At 40.5% G+C, this 27,720-nt stretch overlaps 1 protein-coding gene across 4 annotated transcripts in view; it reads left to right on the top strand.

Annotated features, from left to right (window-relative positions):
• The first annotated feature begins 509 nt into the window (after positions 1–509).
• Positions 510–27,720, top strand: part of VCAN (versican) — a 109,084-nt gene continuing 81,873 nt past the window's right edge. For 3 of the 4 annotated variants that reach the window (XM_081826616.1, XM_081826615.1, XM_081826614.1), the window contains exons 1-4: positions 12,078–12,153; positions 17,566–17,943; positions 21,540–21,714; positions 21,800–21,927. In XM_081826616.1, coding sequence (XP_081682742.1) covers positions 12,084–12,153; positions 17,566–17,943; positions 21,540–21,714; positions 21,800–21,927 — 751 coding nt within the window. In that variant the 5' untranslated portion in view covers positions 12,078–12,083. Of the gene's footprint in view, positions 1,041–12,077; positions 12,154–17,565; positions 17,944–21,539; positions 21,715–21,799; positions 21,928–27,720 lie in introns of those variants that run through there. The other variant, XM_081826613.1, reaches the window with a different exon arrangement.

The following is a 27,720-nucleotide window of genomic DNA, read 5'->3' as shown; positions in this document are numbered from 1 at the left end:
TTGAAATCCGACAGGGGATTTGCTTCGGGGAATTTCCTGTCCAAGCCTTTATTACCAGGGTCTTTGTAAATTGCGCTATGACGTCGGGCTCCCCTTGGGGCAGTTCCCGGGTAAGGCAGTTCTTACACTTTCCCTCTAGGTCTTAGAAGGATCTGGTTTTCTCAGTGTCTCTTTCAGGTTGGCTGGAGGCGCAAGCCTGACACTTCCCTCAGATGGGACAGGCAGGTTCTGTGGCCTCGTAAACACGCTGTAACCAAGTTCTCTGCTGATTTTGCAGAGTTTCATTCGCTCCCAAGAAGAACTGAGGGTGCGCAATTGTCTAGTGCTGGCCTGCCCCACCAGAGCCTGGGGGCTCCTTTCCCCTAACCCAGAACTGGCAGCACAGGGGGCGGGGAAGTGGGGGTGGGGAGGGGTGGGAGGGCAGTGGTTTCCGTGCGCACAGCGCGATGTTACTTAGTGAGTCGCTGAATGGGGAGCACTGCTGTCCCCAAGCCGATTGGTACTTCTTGTCAGGAAGAAACGCCGAGAGGTGGGAGTGCCTGGGGAGGGAGGCAGGCGGTCCCTACCGCAGGCGCGGGGAGCTGCCTTTCCGCCCGTCTGCCTGCTTTCCAAGCCTGGGCTCTTAGGAGTGGCTGAAGCTGCCGAGCGCTTCAGGAGCCTGTGAATGAACCCTCCTCCTCTTCCTCCTCCTCCTCCTCGCTGAGTCTCCTCCTCGGTGCTGACGGTACAGTGATATAATGATGATGGGTGTCACAACCCGCATTTGAACTTGCAGGCGAGCTGCCCCGAGCCTTTCTGGGGAAGAACTCCAGGCGGGCGGGAGCAACAGCCGCGAACATTAGGTGCTGTGGACAGGCGCTGGGACGGGGATCTGCGGCCAGCCCCGCATCCTCCTGCATCCTTCAGCACCGTCCCGCACCCTCCGCACCCTTCCCCAGGCCACCGAGCTTCCTATGTGACCCGCCCCGGCAACACCGAGCCCATTCGCGCAGCGCTGCGGTGATTTTTATCCCCCAAACTGCAATAAGCCGCCTTTCAAGGTAATCACGTTTCTTTTGTTCCCCCTTTTAACAAAAAAAAAAAAAAAAAAAATAGGAAAAAAAAAAACAACAAAAACGAGCGAGCTTAGAAAAACGAAGTACATTTTAATTGGTAGAAGGTTTTAATTAAGGCAAAGAGAACTAGCTGTAAGGCGAAGTTAAGAAAATATATGCACTTTAAAAATGCAGGTAACTTTCAGAAGGACGTTTGGAGAGAGGAATACCGAGGGACCGTGGTGCTGAAAAGATCCAGACAAAAGAAGCCCGGAATGGGGTGGGGGTAGAAGGACTAACGGAATTGGGGGAAGGGAGGGAAGAGAATTGTAGAGAATCCTTAGAAAAGTATTGGGGTCTTGAGCTGGAGAGCTGGAGGGACCGCTGGCACCTTGAGCTTTTTTTGTTAACCTGCTCGAGGCAAAAGTTTGAATGGGGACTCCCGAGACTTGTCCACTTGCAAGTCCCCGAAGCCGCCTTGGTGCGGGCCACCTGGCTTCCGGGCCCCTGGTGTGTGGTCAGTGCCCGGCGTTCCTGGAATGCTGCTCCAGGGCAGCTCCTGACAGGACGATCCCGCGCCGCAGCAACCCGGGACCTGGGCAGACGTGACCCCCCCCCCCCGGCCCGCAAGCAGTCTGGAAAGAGGTCCGGCCGGGGGATGTGCGGGGTGCCTGGGCTGCGTCTCTTTGGAGACTTGGGGGCTGTCAAGGCCCTCCCTGGTGCCCCTGGGTTCTTTTGTCCTGCGCGCGGAGCGCAGGGGCTGGCCGGGAGGGAGCAGGGGATGGGGGTGGGGTTGTTGGAGTGCCGCGGCGGTCTGGGAAGCGCCTGGGCGGGAAAAGCTTGCCTTGAACCATCAGAGATGTGCAAGAATTTTCTTTCACCCAGAAGAGCGAAGTGGAGGCTTCCACTCTGGTCTTAACGAGCAAACCAGGGCTCAGAGCGCTCTCTAGACAAAGGTGGTGCGGGGACCCGAATCTGGGGCCTCTAGGACCAGCCTTCTCGCCCCGACTAAAGCGGTCCTTCTTTTCCTTCCATCTCCCCACACCCTCCCAGCTCTTCGCCCTAGTTGAGCAACTTTACTGGCTAATCCAGCGGCCAGGGAGAGCGAGTGCCGGGAGCCCCGGTGGACGCCCTAGGCTGGAGCGTCCCACCACCCTACAGAGGTGTGGGCGCCGCGGGGCGACATCCCCAGTGCGTGCGGATATGGGGGCCACAGGGCTGTCCCAGCTTGCTGCTGTCTGTGTCACTGGGCGTGGAGCGGTCTGTGTGTTAGGCAGCGGAGAGCGGGTTAGAAATACGGTGTCATAGCTTAAACTATTTGCTCTCCGATCCAGCTGCGCCCCAGCAAGTCCTGCTTGTCCCCGGGAGATGCTGCGGGAGGGGGAAGAAATCTACGCAACGCCTGGAGAGCTGTCGCACCGTGCGCACACCCACAGACAGAAAGACAGTTTCGCTGTGTCCCGTTTCTCATCTTTGTGTCTCCCTCTTCTGTCTCCATCTTCTCTGCCTCCCTTCCCCTCTCCCAGCCTCTGTTCAGTCTCTCTCGCTCCTGCGTCCCCTCCCCCACGGCTGACAAATGAATGGCTAGTGTGAAATCCCTGCCTCCCGGGTCCGCGGAGGCAGGCTAGGAGGGAGGAGCGAGAGAGGCAATGAGCTCCCTCGGATCTGCCCCCAGTAGGCGTGCTGAGGGCTTGCAGAACCCAGATGTCTAGGAATAGGGTGTTTTGTGGCGGGTGTGGGCGCCCCCTGATGGAGAAGTGCAGCACAGGTGGAGGAAACCGAGCCACTTTTACAACCATATATTCAAGGATGAAGAACCTTTAGTCGTTAGTTTTCTATTTCAGACTCTGCGACGTAAATCTAGGGATTTGGAGGGCCCTGAAAGGAGACCTTGTCTTTGCGAAGTGCAGAAGCGCCAGCTCGCGGGTCCTCGGGGATGTGCGCAGCGCCCTGGGCCAAGTCTGAAGCTTGCCAGGGGCGAATCCAGGTTTTGGAGGGCTTGATGTTCAATCTTACGCATTACTTTAAGAAATATAATACAGAATGCTTTACTTTTGGAAACTTTACTAAGGCCCTTGACCACTTGAACCCAATACTAGGGCCCCGCCCCAGGATATGGCAAAAGAAAGGCCCCTAATCCAAAGTTTAAACTTAATCAATTTCAAGACACACATCGAACATGGAAATTTGGGGGAAGGAGTGCGACGGGAAGAAAAAGAAGAGAAGGCAAGGGAAGGGTAGGAAGCGGGAAGAAGAAGAGAGCGGAGATGGGGCTGACGGACGCAAACAGCCAGGAGAGGACAGGTAGGGTACGTATCGAAGTTTGAGGCCGAATTTCGCGTCTTGTTTTAAGATATATTTTAAATAAGTGACAACAAACGCGACTAAAGCGGCGTCCCAGGATGGAAGGGTAGGGGAGAAACGAGCCCTTTAAAGTGGCTGGGGCCTCGGGCCGAGCCCCACTCGCTCAGCAGGCGCGGGGTAGGAGCCGCGCCGGGCGCTCCTCGCTACGCCGGAGTTCTCCAGCCGCCGCCACGTGGGCTGGGGCTTTAGTTCCCGGCCAGAGACGGGTGTGACTTGGGCTCTGAGACAACCGCTCTGCCGAACCGGCAGTCCGCCCAGCCTGAACGCTGGCGCGGTGCCTCGGGTCCCCGCCCAGAGGCCAATGGGGGCGGGGCCTTGCGCTTTCGGCGGGGGCGGGGCGGGGCGGGGAAAGGCTGGGCGGGGCTCACGGCTGGAAGCTCCGCGGTCGCGCCCTCGGCGCTTAGGCTGCGGGCTGCTGCTGGAGGCTACCCGACTTCTGTCCAGAAGGTGCTAAGCACTCTTATTAATAATGTGAAAACAATTTTTCTTGCTTCTTGGGAGCGGTAGGAGGACTGTTTGCCTTGCAACAGGGAGGAAGTAAAGATTTACTCCAAGCAAACTTTTTCGGCAGAAAAATGACACGAGTTTATTCTGTACTCCATATATTGACTTTTAAAATACGTTCAAGTAGGTTTAAAGACTATTTTTAGTCAATTACAGGATAATCACGTCCAGACTGTCGTGCGTCTAGAATGGCGAATGATTGCCATTTGAGAGGACTGATGTAATTCCAATGAGCTCAAACATTAAGGGGCTGCGGGTGTAACTCAGGTCCCTGTGCATCAGGACCCTTAGCACGGGTTTGGCCCACAGTGGGAGCTCAGCACACATTTATGAAATGACGGAGCTAGTAACTTGGGGGAACGTGGCGCAGTCTAGACACTGCCACTTAGAGCTGCATTTTAAACTCTCTTGCTTCCTCGCTTTACTTCAGAGAACAGGGTTTTAAGGATCTCTGAGATCTCAAATTCTGATTATCTAATTGGTACACTTTCCCTTTCTTTTTGACTCCTTCTAAAAGCTGTGACCTAAATTATTTTAAGTACTGCTTGTCAACTGTGCCAAAGCTATCATGAAAATATTCATGTGAAGTCCTGAAATAGGATGTTGTGAGTTTAATGTAAAAATGGGAAGGCATCAATGGGAGCAACAATTAGTTTTCTGAGATGAAATCTGTTCCCAGTTCCGAGAATATGTCACTTGGATATAAGAGCATATCAGGCAGAAGGTCTCAGGGACTGACTTCTAGTGCGATCTCTCAGTAAAAAAGGAAGATTTCATAATTGTATATGTCTGTCCAAACTAATACAGCGAAGGGTTCCAGTGGATTCCAAAGTGATTGAGCAATTACTTCCTCCAGCAGGAAGTCCACAGTCCTTAATCTTGTGGGTGGTGGGAAGAGGGATAAGAACAAGACCATCTAAGGGTTTATGTCAGAATTCAAGCTTTTAGTTTGTTTTTCCTAGTAGATAAATTAAAAGTTATTCCTAAATTGTTTCTGCTTTAAAAAAATGAAGTTTGAAAAGAATCCCCCCCTAGCTTTATATGTTTCCCCGTGTAGGTTTCCTCTAATTTTTCTCTGTGCTTGCAAACTGGAGGGGAATGTCTCTGATATTCTAAGATACCGATGTCTGCATGCTTGTAAATTCTGTTTGCAAAGGACTTAAAAAGCTAACTTAAGGTTGAATATGATTAATGTTAAAAATATAGTCTTTGTTCTCTCTTTCCTCACATTATTATGCATAAGTACTTTGTGGTTGATGAGTGATCACTAATTGAGCTTTAGAGCCTTTGAGAGCATAAAGACCCACCAAGGCTGTCTTCCAATAGTCACACAACCAATCTTTTCTTTCCTACTGCAGTTTAAACAGTTTTGTTGACTTTATTCATTGACAGACATCAGTAGACACAATATTTAAAATGGGATATTGCCCTTTGACTGACCCAACTTCTCAAGATACACAGTTATCTTGAGAAGAATCAGTGACTATACTACAGTAGGTGATTATTTCACCACCCACCTAGAGAAACCAGTGAGGACTCACACTCATTGTTGGGGGTGAGTTGCTCTAGTCTGAGAAAACATGCTCATTGTTGCATAGGTCTATACTTTACCAGAAAACACAAGGCTGGTACTCCCTCTGATTGGGAATCAGAACAAGAGGAAGTAGATGGGCACCTGGGTGGTTCAGTCAGTTAAGCGTCTGCCTTCGGCTCAGGTCATGATCTCAGGGTCCTGCAATCAAGCCCCGCATCAGGCTCTCCTGATGGGGAGAGTCTGCTTCTCCCCCTGCCCCTGCTTGTTCTCTCTCTCTCAAATAAATATATAAAATCTTTAAAAAAGAAAAAAAAAGAACAAGAGGAAGTAGAGATAAATGTCTTTTTTTTTTTAATTTTATTTGTCAGAGAGAGAGAGAGCACACACTGGGGGGAGCAGCAGCCTGAGGGAGAGGGAGAAGCAGACTCCCTGCTAAGCAAGGAGCACAATTCGGGACTCGATCCCAGGACCCTGGGATCATGACCTGAGCCGAAGGCAGACACTGAACCAACTGAGCCACCCAGGCATGCCTAGAGATAAATGTCTTGGTCAAGCTCTGCTTCAATTAGTGAGTTTTTGCCTGTTTCCTCTGGTAGCCTAGATTTAGAAAATTACACCCACTCTCCCCACACCCCCCATACATAAATGTACATTTATGTGTTTATATTGTATTTATATGTATTCCCCAGTGTTTGGGTTGTTTTTTTGTTTGTTTGTTTTGTTTTTACTCTGCTAGGTTCTTATCATTGAATGTGCCAGGGTGGTTGTATTTCAGTGGTCAGGGCAAAGTGACTTTGTTGAATGTGTTTGTCTGTTATGTTTCCTGAAACTCCTCTGGATAGATCTATCAACTATAAAAGGGTGTGAATGCACATCTATGTTTAAATTTACCTAATTTCTGTATCTATATATATCCTACCTTGTTCTTTTAAGAATTTTAAGAGGTGCTTATGTCTATAAAAATGAGACTACATAGCTTATAATAAACACATATATAATATGTGACAATAATTTTTTATTATTAAATTACTGAGTTGCTATTACCTATGGTGTGGTGGAATGAACACTAGACTTGGAATCAAAAAGCTTGATGTCAGAATCTATTAAATGCATATATAGTTATACACATCAAAATGGTGAATACCTGTGGGAAAGCTTTGGCAAATGGAAAACTATACAAATAAGTGGTGTTAATATTATATCCATGGGACTCATATTGATCTAATTCTATAATCTCAATAAAAACACTATTACCTAAATCACATATTTCCTACTAAATCTATAAAGTGAGTTAGATAGGAGCATTTTGCTTTAAGAATTGTCTAGTTTCACTTAACAGGAGACAGAGTCCAGAAATATACTAGAATAGACATGGAAATTCAGTGGAAAAGAAGGATTATTCAACAAATGATTTGGGGACAACTGATTGGTCCACTCAGAATAAGAGTCAATCTCTACTTCATTTCTTTTCCTTAAATAAAGTTAAGATGACCAAATATGAGATGTAGGGAATGATATTAAAAAAATAACTAGAGGGGGCACCTGGGAGGCTCAGTTGGTTAAGCTTCCTACTCTTGGTTTCAGCTCAGGTCATGATCTGAGGGTCATGAGATCCAGCTCCATGTGGGGCTCTATCCTGGGTGTGGAGCCTGCTTAAGAGTCTCTCTCTCCCTCTGCCTCTGCCCCCCCACCCCGCCCTGGCTTGTACATGTTCTCTCTCTCTCAAAACTAAAATAAAATAAAAAAATAACTAGAAGAACTTATAGGATTTTTAAAATAATAAAATAGGAGTAGAGAAACCTGTTCTAAGCAAAAGATAAAATCCAGAAGCCATACTAGAGAAGACTGATAAGTATGAGTAAATAACCATTAAATTATTTACACAAAAACAAGTAACACATTGGAACATATGAGAGACAAAGAGCTAATAACTCTTTTGGTATACCAAGAACTTTTACAAATAAGTAAAAGACCACAACCCATCCAAAAAATATCAAATGTGAAATACAGGCAGTTGGCAGAAGAAAAAATATTTTTTTAATCATATGAGAAATTGCTCAGTCTCATTCATAATTAAAGAAATAGTAATTGAAAAACAATGATATACTGCACTATTTTTTCATCCATCACAGTAGTAAAGATAAAAAAGTTCGATGAAGGTTTTGTCAGCCATGTTGTGGGGAAAGTGGATCTCTCACATACTACTGTGGCAATATAAATAGGTTCATCTTCTTTACAAAATAATTTGGTAAGAGCTACCAAAAAATTTAAAAAATGCATATACTCTTTGACCCAGCGATTCTCTTCTGGACATTGTCATATAGATACTGGCACAAATGTCACCCAAGACAAATGGACAAGGATGCCCTTTGCAGCATTGTTTCTAATAGCAAAAACATGAAGCCAGCTTAAAGTCTTATCATAGGAACTGGTGAAATACAAGATGCTGCATTCATCTAATGGAAAACTATATGGTTGTTAAAAACAACCCAGAAAAACTGTATTTGCTGATTTGGAACATTCTCCAAGATACACTGTATTTTAAATGAAGAAAGGAATGTACCAAACAGTGTTTATAATATGCATCTTATTATGTAAAAAAAAAAAATGAGCATATTTTACTGAGTGTCCTGAGTAATGAACAAAACATCAAAGACTGCTCTCCCAGAGCTTATATTATGGTGGGTAGAGAAAGGCAATTCCCAAATATATAAATAAAATGATATGTGCTATGTGCTGTGATGAAAATAGAGCATGGCAAAAGGAATAGAGAATGCAGTGTGTTTTAGACAGAGTAATGAGGAAGGAGTTAGCCAGGCAGAGAAAAGGGCAGTACCAAGGGGCAATGACATGAGAAAGCTTAGCTATGTCCCAGTTCAGGAATCCAGTCACAGGTTAGTGATAAATTCACATGGCACAATTACTTCTGTGAAATAAATTTATAAGATGTCCTGCTTAAACCATGATATTTCTCTCTGCGTTGCAGTGATTCTTCCTGTGAGAATGCACCCAGGAGCAATATGGTAGGCAATACTCCTTATATTCACCTTGTGGTTGAGGTGTCCTAGACAATTGGTTGTCCAAGGTAACTAATTTGAAGACTAGAAGACAAAATCTCTATGTCTGTGTCCTTAAGTCACCCTTTGCTCAGAGGATCTTCCCCAAGATTAAGGGAGGATTAAGGGAGAATATTAAATATCTGTTTACTAGAACCTTGGCTCTCTTTCTTCAAGGCAGCCCATCCTTGGCATGACCCTTACCCTTTTTGCAGACATTTGTCATGTACAGGAGTCTTGTTAACCTTGTCTCTTCTGTCTCCTAGGCAATTAAACAGCTTCAGTCAGCTGTGCCCTGATTGTTTGATGACTTTCTCCTCTTCTCACTGATTTCACTGGAGTGAAGGCTAAATATAGGCACTTTCATATCTCCTAGGTCTTTCTATGCAGACAGACATGTTATCACTAGCAGATTATGCTTACAAGACATGGAAGTGGGAAGAATAGAAGTGGGGGGTTAGAGTGGTCCTAAAAAAAAGAAAGAGGTTTTAGAAAGTTTCTTATCTAGTAAGATCCAATGCAGAAGGTAAATAGTGTGCCTTAACAACATGAACATGGACATAGCCTTAAGAAAATTAGAGAAATGGAATGAATGCCCGTAGACGCCAAGGAAGAGACCACAGAAATGTAGTTCTAAGGCAATTAAGATCAGTAAAAGCACTCTGAGATATTGACTAAAGAAATAAATGACCATTCTTTAAATCAGGTGCCTAAAGGGAACAGGAATGGAGTAGAAATGGATGAGAAGCCGAGTGGGGCGAGTGATGACCTTGAGTACACGGAGCCAGGGTGAGAGCCTGCTCCTTGCCTAGTGCTGATGGCTGGCCAGCAAGAATATGGACCTAGACTTGTTTGATCTGATTTGTCAAAAGAGATCTGAGACTTACTGTGAAAACCCTAGTTTTTGAATGTTGGGAATTTGTTAAAATATATTTATGTAGATATATTTAAGACATGACTGATCTCTCCCTTGTATTTTTAATGCACTGGCTTCCTTCGCTAGCCTTGTCTTGGGGCAATCTTAAGGCAAGTGATGAATATACTTGTTATATAGATGAAAAACCATTTTCCTCCCTCTCTTAAAAAAAAAAAGATACTTTTATAAGGTTGAAGTATGGCACAAAAAGTTACACTTTGAGTATTGGTCTTAGAGAGGAAATTAGGATGCAGAAGACCCATTCCTGGGTCATGGTCACACTTTCTCTGATCTTGTTATGAGATCTAACACCAATGTCCAAATATTGACAAACATCAAATATTATCATGACATGATGAATAGTCAACTGGACTGGTTTAAATGTATTTCACGTTTAATTAGCCTACTTTCCCATAGTCATAAGAGATTGTTGGCCCTTGGCTTCAGAGTGTGTTTCAGAATAGGAAGTGGAGGCAGTGGTCCTGCATTTGGTCTATAAACCTTCCTCAAGGTCTACTCTGAAGCTGGCCCTGTGGAAATATTATGGGAATATTACGGGAATTAGTAAACTGAGTGTAATACTAGCTCTGTTCTACGGAGCCTACTGTTCTACAGAGAAGATAAAACATGTTTACAAGAAATGACTCAAAGCACATAGAAAAAAGTTTTAGAGCAATTTATTATAAGCATAAACTTATCCACTGCTTCTATAGTGGCAACCAAGGTTATAATTTTCAAATCCAACAGCTTCAAATACTTTTCTTTTTACTATTAGTGATATGAAAGCAGGAAGAGAACATCTGTAGAAAACCTGAATTAGTAATTTTAGTAAGAAATATTGAGTACTGAATACACTGTGTATCCCTGAGCTATATTTCATATGCATTATTTTATCAATCCTCACATTCACTCCAATAGTTAAGTACTACTTTTCACAATTAAAAAGCTACTGAAAATGAGAGAGTTAGTAATTTACCCCCAAATTGCAGAGTATTAGTAAAGGATTCAGAACTTGAATTCAGGTGGAGACCAGGCTTTTACCATTATGCTTATAAAAGTCTCCTGAAAAAATAAAAAAAATTGAGGACAATTTTTTCTCTAATGAAGATAGGAAATTATTGTTTATAAGTATATTTATAAAAAGGTTTCTTAGATTCAGTTAATACTCATGGAATGCATTTTCTTTAATAGCTTTTTTATGATACAACCTGAAATTTCACTTTCTACTCTTAAGATGAATGTCCCTCTCCTAGGAGCATCCCTTCTGCCCTGCTGAGATCCCCTCACATCTCATTAGTTAAGACTGCCTCATATACTCATTCCAAAACCAGTCATTGGTGAAAGGAATGGGAGCAGTGTGATTGACTTAGGATAATCAAGATCATTCCCTCGGGCTGGGTTTGACTCAGGCTTCTCTAAGGTGTATGGCTGTGTGAAGGAGGGTAGACAGGAGAATGGAATGGGAATTTTGTTAGAAAGGAGAAAGAAGAAAGGCTGCTGGGTAGCCAACCAAGAAGGACCGTTACAGAACAGTTCTAAATGTAGCTGAGAAAGGAACAACCATGGGGATCAAATAATCTGCAGTTCTTCTGAGATTGTCTCTTTGCGTTCCAGATGGTCCCCAACACTGGTACTTATCTGCCTCATAATTACAGCTTCATAGAAATTCAAGCTGGAAGGGACCATTCTGAGACCCAGACTGTTAAATGTCTTCCCCAAAGTCACACAATAAATTAATGGCAAAGCCAGGGCAGGGTTTCTTGACTCTCTGAACAGAGTTTTTCTTTCTTTTTTTCACCCTTCAGACTTAGGAACTGTTGGAACTGCTTTAAAACTCATGGCAGGGCGCCTGGGTAGCTCAATTGGTTAAGCGACTGCCTTCAGCTCAGGTCATGATCCTAGAGTCCCGGGATCAAGTCCCACATCGGGCTCCCTGCTCAGCAGGGGGTCTGCTTCTCCTCTGATCCCCTTCCCTCTCGTGCTCTCTGTCTCTCATTCTCTCTCTCAAATAAATAAATAAAATCTTAAAAAAAAAAAAAAACCTCATGGCAAGCACTGGTCTTTTTGTAATTAACAGCTCCTTATAATACATTTGTTTTGTTTGTTCAGCCTCCTAGAAACTAAATTGAGTCTGTGCTTTAAAAAGCCTGCTGAAGTCCTTATTCCCTGTTTTGATACCATGTGCGGGAACCACCACCATGTTCCTTCCCACCTCACATTTGATATGAATCCCTCTCTTTCAACATCTCTGCCTATTGCTTCCCCATCTTCTTCTGCTCCATCTGTGACCAGCTTCCTGTTTCTAAATAGACATTGTGGTCACCCCTCCCTCTTTGTGCCAGTTCCTAGCCACTAGTTGCTCGGGCTGTGGTCTCAGTTGTTCTTTCTACAGCCTACCCAGTTGTGGTTGTCCCGTGCATCCATATTGTTGTATGTTCCCAAAGTGGGTTCTGGGATTATTTTGGTAACAACTGCATTGGGTGAGAGTCAAACTAATAATTAAAGTGTTGGGATGACTTTTCCTATTACAGGTTCTATCTTGTTTTTACAATCTAAGGGGAGCTGCCCCTTGTACTCTTATTACATATACTGCACAAATAGCATGTGATTTATGGCCCACCACAAACCTGAATGCTTATGGTTTCCTTTGTGTTTTTCTTCATTTCTAGAACAAGATGTTGATAAATATAAAGAGCATCTTATGGTTGTGCTCTACCTTAATAGCAACCCATGCACTACATAAAGGTGAGTGTGGTAACAATTTCTTTGGTGCTTAGTGAAATAAAAATGTAAGTACTAGGGCATAGAATAGCAATATGGGACCACTAGAATAAAGAATTAATTTTAATCTATGTAGTGATTTATAGTGCTGAACACTTTCAGCTAAAATATTATTTTTTATTTAATAAATGGTTTTAAATCAATCAATCAAAATGAAATAATGAACAGAATGCTAAAGAAGCGAATGGATTTTCAGTAAATACCCAGATTACTTTCAGACTGCAAAAAGGCTCATATATGGCATTGGACATATTTTTAAAATCTGTCTTCTTCAATATACTCAAAGACTTTCCTATAAAGAAAAGAAAGCCTATCAAACCCTCAGGAGGCTAGGGTTTGAGAAGAGTCAAAAAGACAAAGAGCAGGCTGACAGCCAAGTTTTTACCCACATCTATATTTCTTTTCTCTTCTCTTCCCTCACCTTCTCTCCTCTCCCCTCTTCTCCTCTCCTCTCCTCTCCTCTCCTCTCTTTACTTCTCCTCTTCCCTCCCCTCCCCTCCCCTCCCCTCCCTTCCTCTCCTCCTCTTCTCTCTCTCTCTCCCTCAAAGTAACTGGGTAAGTGCACATGCACTGTTTTCCTCAGCTTTAAATTATATATTCATCTAATGAAGGTTCTATAATTCCAAATTCCTGGACCGTAGTCCATGAGGGAAGATACTGCCCTGAGTTCTTTCTTTGTTTTAAGCCAAAGTCTAAACTCTATTTTAAGTGTCCCTCAAGGTTCTCCTCCTCTTTCCTCTATTATCCCTCTTCTGTTACTACCCATCTAAACCAACTCCATTTTCCATATTTCCTTTCTGTGTTCTCCCTTGTCCCTGGCTGCTTTTATCCTTCCCTGTCTGTGACCTTCCCCTTTACTTCCTGAAAGTAAGTAAACTTCCCCAAAGTCGCACAATAAATTAATGGCAAAGCCAGGGCAGGGTTTCTCCCCTCCCCTCCCCTCCTCTCCTCTCCCCTCCTCTCCTCTCCTCTCCTCTCCTCTTCTCTCTCTTTCTCTCCCTCAGAGTAACTGGGTAAGTGCACATGCACTGTTTTCCTCAGCTTTAAATTATATATTCACCTAATGAAGGTTCTATAATTCCGAATTCGGGGACTGTAGTCCATGAGGGAAGATACTGCCCTGAGTTTCAGTGATCTGCTCCTCTCCAGACTCAGCTTCCACTTTTTTCTCACACTTACTCTATGCTTCAGATTCTCTGAACTAATTTGCAGTTCCACACATAGACTTTCATATTCCCAGACAGCCCAGGCGCTGTCTTCTTCAGTGTTTTCAGGAAGTAAAGGGGAAGGTCACGGACAGGGAAGGATAATAGCATCCAGGGACAAGGGAGAACACAGAAAGGAAATATGGAAAATGGAGTTGGTTTAGACGGGTAGTAACAGAAGAGGAATAATAGAGAAAAGAGGGGGAGAACCTTGAGGGACACTTAGAGTTTAGACTTTCTGCTTAAAACAAAGAAAGAACTCACACAAACAATGGGGAAAAAACCCAAAACACTTATGATATAGCCCCTTGATGGTTTTTTTAAAATAATAATAATTATAGCTAGCAATATTGAATGATTTCTACATGTCAGGCCTTCTTCTGAGTATTTTACATAGTAAATTTATTGAATCTTAACTTTCCAGTGAGACAGATGCTTCTATTCTCCCCATTTGGCAGATGAGGAAACTGTATTATCAAAAGCTTTGGAGGCATAGCTAATGTAGAAGATTATATAGCAGTTTAGTTATGGAGCCTGGAGTTGAACCTGGGCAGTCAGGCTCCATAGTCCATGCTCTTAACCACTGTATTATACGTTAGGCCAAGAATCAAGTTCTTTGTACATAATGTGATCATGATTAAGAGATGTAATTAGTTGGGGGCTGATTTCAGAAGAATTTAATTTTTTCATATGAGGGGCAAGAGTTGAAAACATAAGATCCACATAAAGCAGAGTTGCCAAGTTCATAGTGTGATACACTGCAGTAACTTGCTATGAGTCAGCACAAGGATTTTCATCTTAAGCTTTTCTCTGCTTATTCCTAAGCACTCAAAAGATCAATAACTAATATTAATGAATACCTTGTCTCCTGGTTATTGGCTTTATTTTAATGCATGAAGAGGTCTGTGCTTTAACAATACTTATTATATTGATTATCTAGTGTTGACTTGGTTGTTTGGATATTCCTCTAATATCAGTAAATGAGTCATGCACAGTTATGAGTAAATGAATGAACAAGAGAGTGATATTTATCACCTGAGAGAGTAATAAATTCCCATATTCTCAATCTGACATTTATTTGGCCAAGGTGTGTGTGTGTGTGTGTGTGTTTGGTCAAATCGTGTAGATGGAATTTACGTCATTCTTCTCCACAGAATTTACTGACAAAGAATGAAAGGTAAATGATCATTCATTATTCAGAGATTTCTCCCTCAATATACTCATTTGGACCACAAACCATCTGGTGGGAACAGTGAACTTTTTGTTAACATTCATTTTTATAACTTACATTGTTCACAATTTCAGACAAGTTCTTGCAGGTAGCATTTTTTAAAAACATGCATGGTCTATAAACATAATCTTCTGAACTACTAAATTTCTTCCTTAAAATATTTAGATTCAGTGAACTTAGTTCTTGCGACCCAGTGCATTAAGACTCAAAATTTTATACACAAAAGACTTGACCACACAGCTTCTTGTTAATCCTGTTGTTAAGACTGGATTCTACGTGAATATATATTTATATCCAACTGAAGCTTTTAATTTTCTTGTATCTATAAACATCTAGAACAATAAATAACCCTTGGGAAATTTGCCTTTTGACATCATTTTGTTCCAATATATTTTTTCATAACAACACAGTTATTGAGCAATGCTCTGAGTTTCAAAAACCACCCAAATGGATAGATTTGACTGACTCTCATATCTGCCTCTACACATCTAAAATTGTGAAAAGAATTATAATTTAGTAATAAATATTATAGAATTGAACATCATTTATCTTAAATTCATTTTTTAGGGAAATGATAAAGAATCTCATAATTTATATCATAATTGAGGTTGATGGTAAAGCTGTTTATTTTCCATTAAAAGAGCAATACTTCATTTGTGGTGAAGTTAATCATCTAAATAATTCTTCAGGAAGGAAGATGGGATTTCCTAGAACATATGATAAATGTAAATTAGGAGATTTTTAGATCATAGAATTCTCACCCCTTCCCTTCTCAGAACCCCTATTCTTGGCAAAAAAAAAAAAATCTTTGTGTCATCATCATCTCCCTAATGGGGCCCAAATTAAAGGATTATGAATCAGGTAGGGAGTCCCCTGTGGACTTTATAGATTTATTTAAAAGATCATGAAATTACTAAGAGCTGCCAATGCAGATAGCAATTAAAGAAATAGGATGGGATAGAAATAGGATGGGATAGAAATAGGATGGGTCTAGACTCTGCAAAGGAACTAAAACTAATTTAGGGACAATGGAAAAACCCAATAAATACCAAAGCTGAAAGATCCCTTGATTAGTTGTGAGGAGACTTTCCTTCTCACCATCCAGGTATGTAACCAGCCAGCTGGGAGCTTGAATGTCACTTCCTCTCAGTGGAGCATCTGTAGAAAGTGATTGGACTAGTTTCACTCTGAGGGTTCACTTTAAGTGAGATAATTTATTTTGTCAGCCAAGGATTTAATAGAATGGAATTGTCCCCTTGATACTATATTCTAAGATGATAATGATCTTAGTAACATCTTAAAGACTAACTTAGTGCAGTTAATAGTATATTTTATTTTTATTTAATTTTGTTAAGTGCCTTAAATCCTGTTTTGGGACAAGTTATATATAGATTAGTAAGATGACAAAGAAATGCATGACAACAATGACCATTATAAATTAGAAATATGTGAGTGATTTCTATCAAATACTGTAAATATAATACTGTATTGATTATTTTAGATTTATTTGTATCATATAAAAGGTTTTATAGGCCAGTCATCTTGAAGTTAAATTTCAGTCTTTAATAGTAGAGAGTATTTTTTTCTTTTCTTTCTTTTTTTTTTTTTTAAAGATTTTATTTATTTATTTGACAGAGAGATACACAGCAAGAGAGGGAACACAAGCAGGGGGAGTGGGAGAGGGAGAAGCAGGCTTCCCATGGAGCAGGCAGCCCGATGCGGGGCTTGATCCTAGGACCCTGGGATCATGACCTGAGCCGAAGGCAGACGCTTAACGGCTGAGCCCCCCAGGCGCCCCGAAAGTATTTTTTTCTTAAAGTCCATAATATCTCCTTATCTTCCTGCAGTTTTCAAAATGACTTATCCGCAACTGAATCCTCAGTGCTGTGTTGACAGCTATATAATTTCTGATGCATGTTTATATTGAGATGTATGTTACCAATACCTTGACTACTAACACACACTAGGTGTTAGACACACGGCATTTTGTTAATTAAGAAATATTATTTCACTCCATCTGGAGGCTACTGTTAACTTGTTCATCATATTTTCATGAAGTAGGACTGCTTGTGTATTGACATAATGTCTATTGTTATTGCCAACACATTGTCTAGCCAATTTGTAGGAACTAGAAGATGGGGGGGAGGAAAGAAAGGGGTATGAATTCCTGTAAGAGTAAAAGAACAGGTTTTTTTTTGCATGTGATAGTGTTGAATTGCAGTCAAGGTATTCTTTCTTATTAAAAGTTTAAGGGCTTAAACAGAAAGACATTATGCAGATTAATACTCTAGATGGGTTAGATATACAGACCAAAATTTCCCCCCAGGATACAATTGAGAGGTAATGTTTCACTGCAAAGTGATTGCAGCTGGATTTGTCATTATGATGAAAGCCTTTGGTTCGAACACTGAACCAAATGAGGGTCCTTCAAGTGTTAAACTTCCTCTTGCTCCAGTCTACTAAAGTACATTTTTAAAATTTTTGCTTCCTCTTTACCTTTTATTTTCATTTCCTCTAAGGTAATGTGGCAGTTATCTTAAATGTTTTTCCTCTTCTGACCTGTAGATATAAATTTGCCTTTCAACTGCTCTTCCTAACATCGGTCCAGTCTTTGAAACCTGCATTACTGATTCTAGTCTCTGCCTTCCTATACATGCCTCATTCTATCACCTATTTTGTTCGTGTTGAACCCTACGTTACAAATACTTCAAAATAAATGCGATATTTTTAGTACATAAAAATGAGCATTATGAATCCCTGTCTTTGTTGCAAAACATTATTAAAATTGTATACTATTCTTTATATATAAAATCATTCTAATTATCTCACATATTGAAGATGTAACCAAACCAAGGCAAGGGTTTCTTATCCATCCACTTATTTAATAGACTCAGTTGAGTTTTCTAGGACTGTTAATTTGGTATTTTCTCTTTCTTCTAGTCAAAGTGGAAGAAAGCCCACCTGTTAAGGGCTCCCTCTCTGGAAAAGTCAACCTACCTTGTCATTTTTCAACCCTGCCTACCTTACCACCCAGTTACAACACCTCCAGCGAATTTCTCAGAATCAAATGGTCTAAGATTGAATTGGACAAGAATGGAAAAGATCTGAAGGAGACTACGGTTCTTGTAGCCCAAAATGGGAATATCAAGATTGGTCAAGGCTATCAAGGAAGAGTGTCTGTGCCCACACATTCCGAGGTCGTGGGTGATGCCTCACTCACCATGGTCAAACTGCGCGCCAGTGACGCGGGTCTCTACCGCTGCGACGTCATGTACGGGATTGAAGACACACAAGACATGGTGTCATTGGCGGTGGATGGTAAGGCTTTCTAAGTCTGGAAGACAGTAGTGTAACATGATACCTGGTTCAGAAGTGTTGTGAAACTGTACCCAAAGTAACTATAGTTCAGGGTTTGGGCAAGTGCAAGAAATATCAGTCATTTCAACAGTTCATGCCTTTCACCAAAAATGAGCTGTTATTTCTTCAAGGGTCAAGGAAGGTGACTTTTTGCATAGCAACTTCCCTGACTCAATACAGTCAAGAGCAAGTGCAGTATTGCGGAAATGATGAATACCTCAAGACATGATAAATAGCTCAAGAATTATTACTTCATTATTGAGACCTATCAATGATACTTTTTTTTTTTAAGATTTTATTTATTTATTTGACAGAGAGAGAGACAGCGAGAGAAGGAACACAAGCAGGGGGAGTGGGAGAGGGAGAAGCAGGCTTCCCGCGGAGCAGGGAGCCCGATGTGGGACTCGATCCCAGGACCCCGGGATCATGATCCGAGCCGAAGGCAGACGCTTAACGACTGAGCCACCCAGACGCCCCTCAATGATATTTTTTAAGACCATAAAGACTGATCTACAGTTTAATTTTTACAATATGTGTGTATGCACATATACACACACACACATACTCACATGCTACCTTTTCTCCTTTTTTCTCGCTGTCCTAGCATGATTATTAAAACCTTTGAGTTTGTTCTTAAGAAATATAAATTCCATCATACATTGAAGAAATGAAGCACTTAATAAGTATCATGGTACCTTTCACAGTGCCTTAGAAAGACCAGACTTAATAAACATTTGAATTGGATCAAAATAAAACTCAGTGAATTTTTTTTTAAAGGTAATACGCTAGCTGTTATACATTAAGTCTTGCAATGAGGCATTTTCATTTTAGCCCCTTTTCTGTGGTGGTTTATATGTCATTTGAATTTAAGTTAGGAGACAAAGCAAAGAAAAATTGCTTTAATTGGGTACACACATAATACCATAGCTCTTGGAAACAGAATATTTTGGCAAGTTATTAAGCAAAATTCTAATACCCAAACATGATGGAACAGATTTTTCTTCCATCCCTCCATTTCCCTGTAAAATATTTACCTTTCAGAAATATATACAAAGGGTTTTATTAAAACTTTCTTGTGTAGCCAAAAGGAAATACTTTGAATTTCAGATACAATGAATTAATTTTCTGTACATCCTTTTATGTTCAGATTCTGTTTCTCTCTCCTTCCAATCTATTTTTATATTGTCCAGGCATCCACTAAATATTCTGGGCTCTTCATTCTTTTAACCTTTTTATTATTTATTTTAGTTAGCCTAGGACTGTTTTGCTCTAGTGATATTTTTCTATTTCTCTTTGTGTGTGTGTTTGTATGTTTGTGTGTATTATATTTATATCTTGTATAAACATACAGATTATTAATAAATTATAAATATATATAGTAGTGGTAGATACACACTATGTATAATTTATATATATGTTTTTAAAATCCCAAAAGGAGTTTAACAATTTCTTACTATTTTCATCATTAAAGAATTAGCAATGGATTTGCCCCTTGCCCCTCTTAAACAATGAAAATCCTCCACTTAATCTCCTTAGCCCCATGAGGTCTTCAAATTATCCCAACAATTGCAGATACTTATACCGACTGATACGCCCTGCCTTGCTCTTAGAGGCCCCTTTGTGCCCCCTTACTGCCAGTCTTCAGTGCACATGGAAGATTTTTAATTACCAAGAGGACTGTTTGAAGCTTTGATCAACATAAGACTAATTTAAAACCGTTTCAATTCTTGCTTAAGCCTTAGAGATCATTATAAACGATCTCATACTTACCAGATAGCACAATATATACTTCCTGGCAATTTTATTGTAGTTCTATAGAGGTACAGATTTTCTGAAAGGCATGTGATGAATTTTTCGTTGCAGTATCAGAAATGGGAAAATGAATGTTAATTGTCAGTACATCTACTCGGTGACTGTGCAGGTCTTTTTGAGTTGACACTTATCAGAGGTGCTTATCTATGACATGGCTAGTTTGTCACCCTGTAGTTATTTTATTGGCACATACCTGTCTCGGGAGAAGGAGACAATCTAAGGATGGGCATGTGGAAGACAGTCTCTTAAGTCAGGCTTTGGGATATAGACTGTTGTCAACCCCAGGGAATTACTAGGAATAAAAAGACAGTGGAAGGTATCTTGGAAACCAAAGTTCATTCTGCATAACAAAAAAAAGTGGTCTTAGGCAATATGACCTTTTCTTTAAAAAAAAAAAAAAGATTTATTTATTTATTTATTTGAGAGAGAGTGAGAGCGTGAGTGGGGTGAGGGACCGAGGGAGAAGGAGAGCATCCCAGGCAGACTTGCACTGAGCGTGGAACCTGGCACCAGACTCAATCTCACAACCCTAAGATCATGACCTGAGCTGAAATCAAGAGTCAGACACTCAACCGACTGAGCAAACCAGGCGCCCCGGCAGTGCAACTCTTAATAAATTCTCATCCATAAGACCCAGTTGCCCCAATTTCTATTTTCCAATGACTTCCCAGGTACTTACCGTGACTCACTTTGCAGTCTTGTAGAAATGAGTCACCATATTTACTCCAGTTAAAAATAAAGATGCTCCTGTTGAAGTTGGGGGGAGCTCCACCCCACCCCACCCCCCATCTGCTCTTCCCTCAGCCCTTTGACAATTCCTTGAGCCCTGGAGCACCATTCAAGAACCACTAGATTATGCAACTCCTAGCATACAGCAGAGTGGAATTTGAAGCAAGTACTGAGATGCCTAGCTTCAACTCAGGGGAGTCTTAGGAACTTTACTTCAGGCCTTCTTTGGGATAAAAATCATACATTTTATCTGTCTTAGTGGAAACCCTCAGTTATGCTAGTCACATGGTGAATATGATAAACATTGGGTAGTGTTTAGTAGCCTATCCAACATTTTTAAAGCCTTTACATAATTTGACTTTTATATCAGATAACGTAAGCAATATCCGTTATACTTTATGGTGGGGGAGATTAACAATATATGGTTAAGGAACAAATTAGGGACTGGAACAAGCTCTCACTCATACACAGTCCATTGTCTTTGCCATCTTAGTACATTATTTCTGGAAGTAAATATCTCAAATGTTTTATGTTTGGAGGAAGTGGTGTTAGTGAATGTTCCACGGGCTTCTGTTGAGTCGGCCCTGGGTAAAATCATGAGTAGGGCAAGTTGATCCTGTGACCCCCTTAACTCTTTGTATCTCCTGCAGCACCAACTCCCTTTAGTTGTCCAGTCTCCCCATGATAATGTGAAGACTACCTGTAATTAGAACAACCCTCCACCACTTGGGATTTAGTGGCTTAAATCTTTTTCTTAGATTGTCTTCATGAGAATAGAACATGCCTGGCCAGGAAACTTCCTAATGGAGCAGAATAGGACACCTGGGTGAATGGCATTTCTAGGGCTCCTCACATCACCATAATTCTGTGTGGTGCTACACCAAGTGAAAATAAAGGATCACCATAGTGTCATACCATGGGAGCAATGACTTTGATGTATTGCGCCGGTAAAAAACTTCGCAAAGTATGGTGGCATGTTTTAACCTGCCTGTAATTGCTTGCTGCTCTCTTGGCAGGGGTTGTGTTTCACTACAGAGCGGCGACCAGCAGGTATACTCTGAATTTTGAGGCGGCACAGAAGGCCTGTTTGGATGTTGGAGCAGTCATAGCAACCCCAGAGCAGCTCTATGCCGCCTATGAAGATGGATTTGAGCAGTGTGACGCAGGCTGGCTGGCTGATCAGACTGTCCGGTGAGAGGTCTGGGGGCCTCAGGCTGTAATTCATTCATCTGAGAGGAAGAATCAAGTGCTATTGACTAGTCTTTTATTTCCCCAGGTATCCCATCCGGGCTCCCCGAGTAGGCTGTTACGGAGATATGATGGGGAAGGAAGGAGTCAGGACTTACGGATTCCGTTCGCCTCATGAAACTTACGACGTGTACTGCTACGTGGACCACCTGGATGGTACGATGTTTAAATTTCTAATGCTTCCTTTGAACTCAGGAAATTGAAGACAGACTGGGAGCACGTAGGACTAGAGCAAGTTTTCATACTTGTTTGGATTCCAAGCAGCAGCATTTAGTTTAAATGACCATATGATTGTGGTAAAATAAGCTTAAATTAAAGTGGAAAGAGAAGGAGGAGTGTGCAAATGGTTATGCAGGTTAGAAATGTCTTCAGTTAATGGCAGGTTTTCTTTCAGGCATGCTGCTGTTGGACTGTTTCCAATACACTTTTAGAGCCTTAAGAATAGAAAGCTGTATGGGTGGTACCTATTCTTGTGAGAACTTCAGGTAAAGTCCTGTGATGACAAACCACTGTGAATCCAAGTGCTGATAAACACCCCGAAGCTCAACTAAATAGCTGAAACTAGCCCAGGAGGGACTGTCAGGTTTTACTTCTTTTCCTGTTAACTTTGCTGCACTAATATTCAGGGCAATTGTTCATTCATTAAAGAAACCACCTACCATATGCTGGGTGCTCTGCTAGTTGTTAGGGATATGAAGCCAGGGAGGACAAAGGCCTTGCTTTTAAGATGCTTACAGCCTGATTGATTTTGGCACAATTATCTCTCACTTGGCATGAGTTAGAGGTTCTTAAAGACAAGTATGAGTTCAATAATGGCATCCAAGGGGCACAGTACAGTTTTATTGTAAGACACATGGAACAGAAGTTTCTGTGACTTTTGAAATGGAGTCTCCTTTGTATTAACAGGCAGCTTAAAGTCTAAATATATAAGGGGGAGTTCTGAATTGAGTTACTCTTTTAATTTTGGCTGGGTGCATATAGAAAGGATAATCTCAATTTTCTTATGCGTAAAATAAAGAGGTTGGACTAGATAATTTCCATGGTCCCTTCCAACATTAAAATTCTATGATTCTGTGAATTGAATAAACCACCTCAGAGACTGAAAGCTACAAACTAAGCAGCTTATATTTTCCTAATGCCCTGACCAAATTTGAATAAGAAGCCTGGCTTACCAGAAGGCTGCTTAAGTGGGGTTCTCTAACATCTTAACATTCTTATTATAACTGTCCTTTAAAAGTAGTAAATGTATTTTCTAAAGTAGAACTTCAGATGCTAACCATTTCCATTTTTGCATAGGGACGAAGGGAAAACATACAAAATCCAACCTATGATATATATGTGATATATATATTGAGTTTTGAATATAAAATATATGTATATATACACAGAATTTGAATGTTTTTATTTGGGCACATAAAAGTTGAAAGAGAAAAGCAGAAGAATCAGTATAACTACTAATTCAAGCACTGACTGAAATTTCTGTGAGCAGAGTAACAAGGTTTTTCATTGTTTTATAGAAGGAATTTAACAGTTCTGAAGGATATTCAGTATGTTTACAGTGACATTGTTCTGGAAATTTTTTCTTCCGTGTTTTTTGTCCCTTGGAATAATTTGCAAATCTCTGGACACTGGTTTTTTCTCTCTTGACCTGAAATTGGACTGGTGTGGTGGGGGAGGTTAGAGAGGCCTTTGCGACTGGCGATGAATGAGGAAGATCACAAGATCACTCTTGTAAACGTCTGTCTCCTTCCTTTACTGAAGTGTATGCTTCTCTTTGAAGTAAAGGCCATTGGCTGAACTTTGAATTGATAAAAACTCTTGTGGAAAGTTGACTATATAAAGTTACATCTGATGTTTCAATTGCCACATCAATGACAGATTATTTGAAAGTAAGCCAAAATTCCTCATAAGAGAGATTTATTACTATATTCAGGGGTATCATAATTGCCACCTATATTTTATTGTATTTTTGACAGTCAAGTGTGTGTGTGAGCATCAGTAAAAAATAGAGATATTGATGCAGAGTGCATGTGATGGAAAATATATCCAGTTATGAACTAAGGTGCAATAACTTTCGATCAGAAGCCAAATATTCCAGGTGGCCTAATGAAAAAGTCAATTAAGTGTAAAATGAAGCATAGTTTAAAAAGGTAATTAATTTTGTTTTAATTTAGTCATTTAAAATGAAAGGTATTTAGTTAACAGAATGTCAACCCTCTTTTTTTTCTTCTTGTTTTATAATGTCATATTCATTCTGTTGTATGTATTTCTTTATAAAATTCAAATAATTATACTCTATTAAATCCAGCTAGTTTAGGGAGAAAAAAAAACTAATCTGGTTCTTATTCTAAGATGGTGATTATAGCACAGTTATAAATACTAATATAATATTCAATTCTATTTTTAAAAATAACCTAGTAAATGTAAAACAGCAGTTATATTAGCTATATCCACAAGCCAGAATTCCAGTATGAGCCTGTATTTTTGGAAATGGTCTAGACATTGTGGTGGCTTATTAGCCATGATTCGGTAACAGAGCACTATTACCAAGAAATTAAGGGAATTAAGATTCTAAAGTAGGAAATCTAGAAATTAAGATAATCACAAAATAATCCTTATTAGAAAGTTTAATCTGTGTTTCCTGGTGAGGTAGCTTTGGAAAATATTGAGAGGGTTCCTTATTAGGAAGTTTAATTTGGGTTTCCTGGAAACATAGGTTTGGAGAACTTTGAGAGCATTTAGAATAGAGTTGAGATGATCATACAGTTCGGAAAATTGAGTAAAGGACTGGCATTATTTAGGAGTGGTAAAGACAATGCTGAGAGAGGAGTCTGGGGAGGTAGTTAAGGTCCCTGTAATTAAGAACAGGAAGGACCTCAACTGAATCCCAGCTCTGTCACTTACTAGTTGTGAGATCCTAAACAAGGCTTTACCTCTGTTTCAGTTTCTTCTTCTCTGTCATAGCGACGATTAGAATACTTACTTTTTAATCAGGGTATGAAAATGAAGCGAGTTAACGTGTAAAGCTTTTATCACAGTGCGTGTCTCAAAGTAAGTGCTCAATAAATAATAGTTTATGGATATATGAAAGGTTCTTTATTTCCACTGAATTCATAAAAAGAATAAATGACTTAAAATTGCAACTCTGTGAATTAGGTTCAATATAAGGAAAAATTTTCTGATAATACTGCAAAATGTAGAAATAATCCTGACAGACTGTAAAATTTCTTCTCTGGAGTGTTCTTAAAACTAGAATTTTTCTGAGATGTTCTGACTGCAATGTTCTGTCAAAGTCTGAGTCCTGGTACTTTGAAGTGTATAGAAAAGAACTGGAAATGGCTCATTTTATGAAGAAGGATGACTTTCATGTCAAGGCATTTTGAATACGATAAATTGCTTGAATATTACTTGAATATTACTAAGAATTAAAATTAATACAGTGACAAAACCAGAATTCCTGTGTTATCCCTCCTAAATAGTATAAAATAAGTTTATTCTCTGATTAGAATATTATATTCTTGACTAACGGTGTTCAGGAATCAATCTGGTATCTGATTCCTCATAGGAGGTCATGCTAGTGGGAGATTTAAATAATTCTGAGAGTGCTTTGTGAATTAATGCATTCTGTGCTGAAAACTGGCCGTTTGATAGGAAGTATGTGTGTCATAGCAAAACAAAATAAAACAAAAAAACAAACAAACAAAAAACTATCCTAAATAAGATAGATAAGAGAATGTTGGAAAGAATGGTGGTAGGTGAGGTCAGTCTGCTTTCATTGTCACGGGTGACCTGCTTAGTTTCCTTGCAAGTGAGTCAATACTTCCAGTCTCGTCCCTAGACCTGACGAATGATTGATCTAGGAGCTTCTTGCTCCTCTGATATAGGCACCCTTGGGGACTTACATCTCATCCTTCTATGGCCTATATTTTCTATGTAACCCTACCCTGTGGCTATTACTTCTCCTGGAATAACTACTACCCTACTATTCTGATTTCCTGGCTTTCACATAAGGTTCCCAGCACTTTGATGTGTCTGTACTATGGGCTGTCTCCTTCATCTCATATCCTCTTCCTAAGTCCTAGTTGATTTTTCTCACCTTTACATCTCCAAACCTTGAATATATGACTAACCACCCCCAAAGGTTTGCTTTGTCTCTGTCTCTCCCCTAAGACTGTGGCTTATGTATATCCCCACTATGTCCATGCTCCATAGATGGAATCACATAAATGTGTGAATTACTGAATTAACCTGCAAACTAAAAGTGCCCACTCTACTCGCCTTGCTTTGCACTTACCCCTTGGATAACTTCACCCCTCTCCAGGCTTAATCGCTATTCTACTTCCCAAATTTTCATTGCTCTAATTTCCTTATTAGTTTGTATAATGTCATACTTGTTCTTGTAGGTAAACTGTACATCAAATGCCTTGTAGGATGAATGGGGCATGAAAGTACACCAAAATAACAAATAAGTGAAAATGGAAATGTTAGTTTCTAGTTTTGCATGTTTACCCCTGAATTCTCTTCTGATTTCCATACCCATGTTTCTAGTTTGTGAATCATTTCCGTGTCTCATCTCTGGTTTTGATTCTCACAGATAATCCCTATGCCTTTAACAGACCTTCAAGGGGCCTGTTTTACAACCATCAAAGAGCTTGAACACTGTGTCCATGTTCTTCTATTCAAAATCCCGTGGTGAATTTTCTGTCGTCTTCCTCCTCAGGCATAAACTCTGCATAATCTTTGAAGTCCCCCAAACCTGGCTAGAGGGTAACCAATTCAACCTTGTTTCCCTCTTTCCAACATGACACGTGCACCAGCCCTCCACAGACCCTGTGTTTGCTCCCACCTGCAGTTCTGCTTTGGTCCTCTCAGAGAACATACACCCCTCAGCTTTCCAACACTCTGCTCTTCCCTGTACCTGAAAACTTACTGCTTCCGAGAGCCCATCTTTGGCTCTTCCAGATCACCTGATTTCCGTAGTCTGAACTCCCTCTTCCACATGTTTGGTGTTTAATTGTCCTTTAGTTGCTATATAGTCACCAAATACCAAATGTGATCTGTTAGTTATGTTTTGCAAAACTTCTGTAACTGCCTGTAGAGATAAGGCCATAAACATCTTCTCTACCTCTCTCAATCTCAATGAAGGACCTATTCCATTAATACAAACATAATAGTTACTCAAGAAATACTTGGTGGTAAATGCATTATTTTTTTCAGACTTTGTCTTTTTTGGAATACAATTACTACTACCCTTCCATTTCTATAATATTTGAAAAAAATGCTTCACTTTGTTCACCAAATTTACTAAGAATCTATTTTTTCTCATCTTTATTTGATCACCATGATACTAATTTTTCTCTTTGAATTGCTCCTCTCACTCTTCTCCATGGTGTCTCTTAGAAAGAATTCCTTCCTAGCGATACATTTTCTCTTTTCCAGCTTCTCACAGTAATTTTTCCCTTTCTTGCCACCCTAGCCAGTCATCCCCTCTGGGATTGGTTCTTTTGTCCCTATTCACAATTTAGCACTTAATTTTTATACTGCTTCTGCATGTCAAAATCAAAGACAGTTCTATCACCTTCATAACTGTGTAATACTTCTATGCCATCCTTGTGTCTGGCCTAAAACCAAAAAATAACCTTTCCTTTTTGTTATCATATGATCCCCTTTAGATATGCAAAGCTAAAAATTTAGGTGAAGGCCCGAATGTCCTTAAACAGAACTTAAGCAGGGCTTAAAGGTTCAGGCTTTTTTGGAGGCTTTGATTGGATAGAAATCAGATATCAAATCTGGAAATTGTGTGATTTCCTGCGATAGATTCTCAGATTGACTTTTAATTTTGTTTCTTTCTTTCTTTTATTTTATTATGTTATGTTAATCACCATACATTACATCATTAGTTTTTGATGTAGTGTTCCATGATTCATTGTTTGCATATAACAACCAGTG

The sequence above is a fragment of the Leptonychotes weddellii genome, chromosome 7 (assembly GCF_054177405.1).
Source record: "Leptonychotes weddellii isolate Sample4059 chromosome 7, ASM5417740v2, whole genome shotgun sequence".
Classification (NCBI taxonomy): Eukaryota; Metazoa; Chordata; class Mammalia; order Carnivora; family Phocidae; genus Leptonychotes; species Leptonychotes weddellii.
The sequence above is the reverse complement of the archived record's forward strand: the minus strand, read 5'-3'. Positions and strand labels throughout refer to the sequence as shown.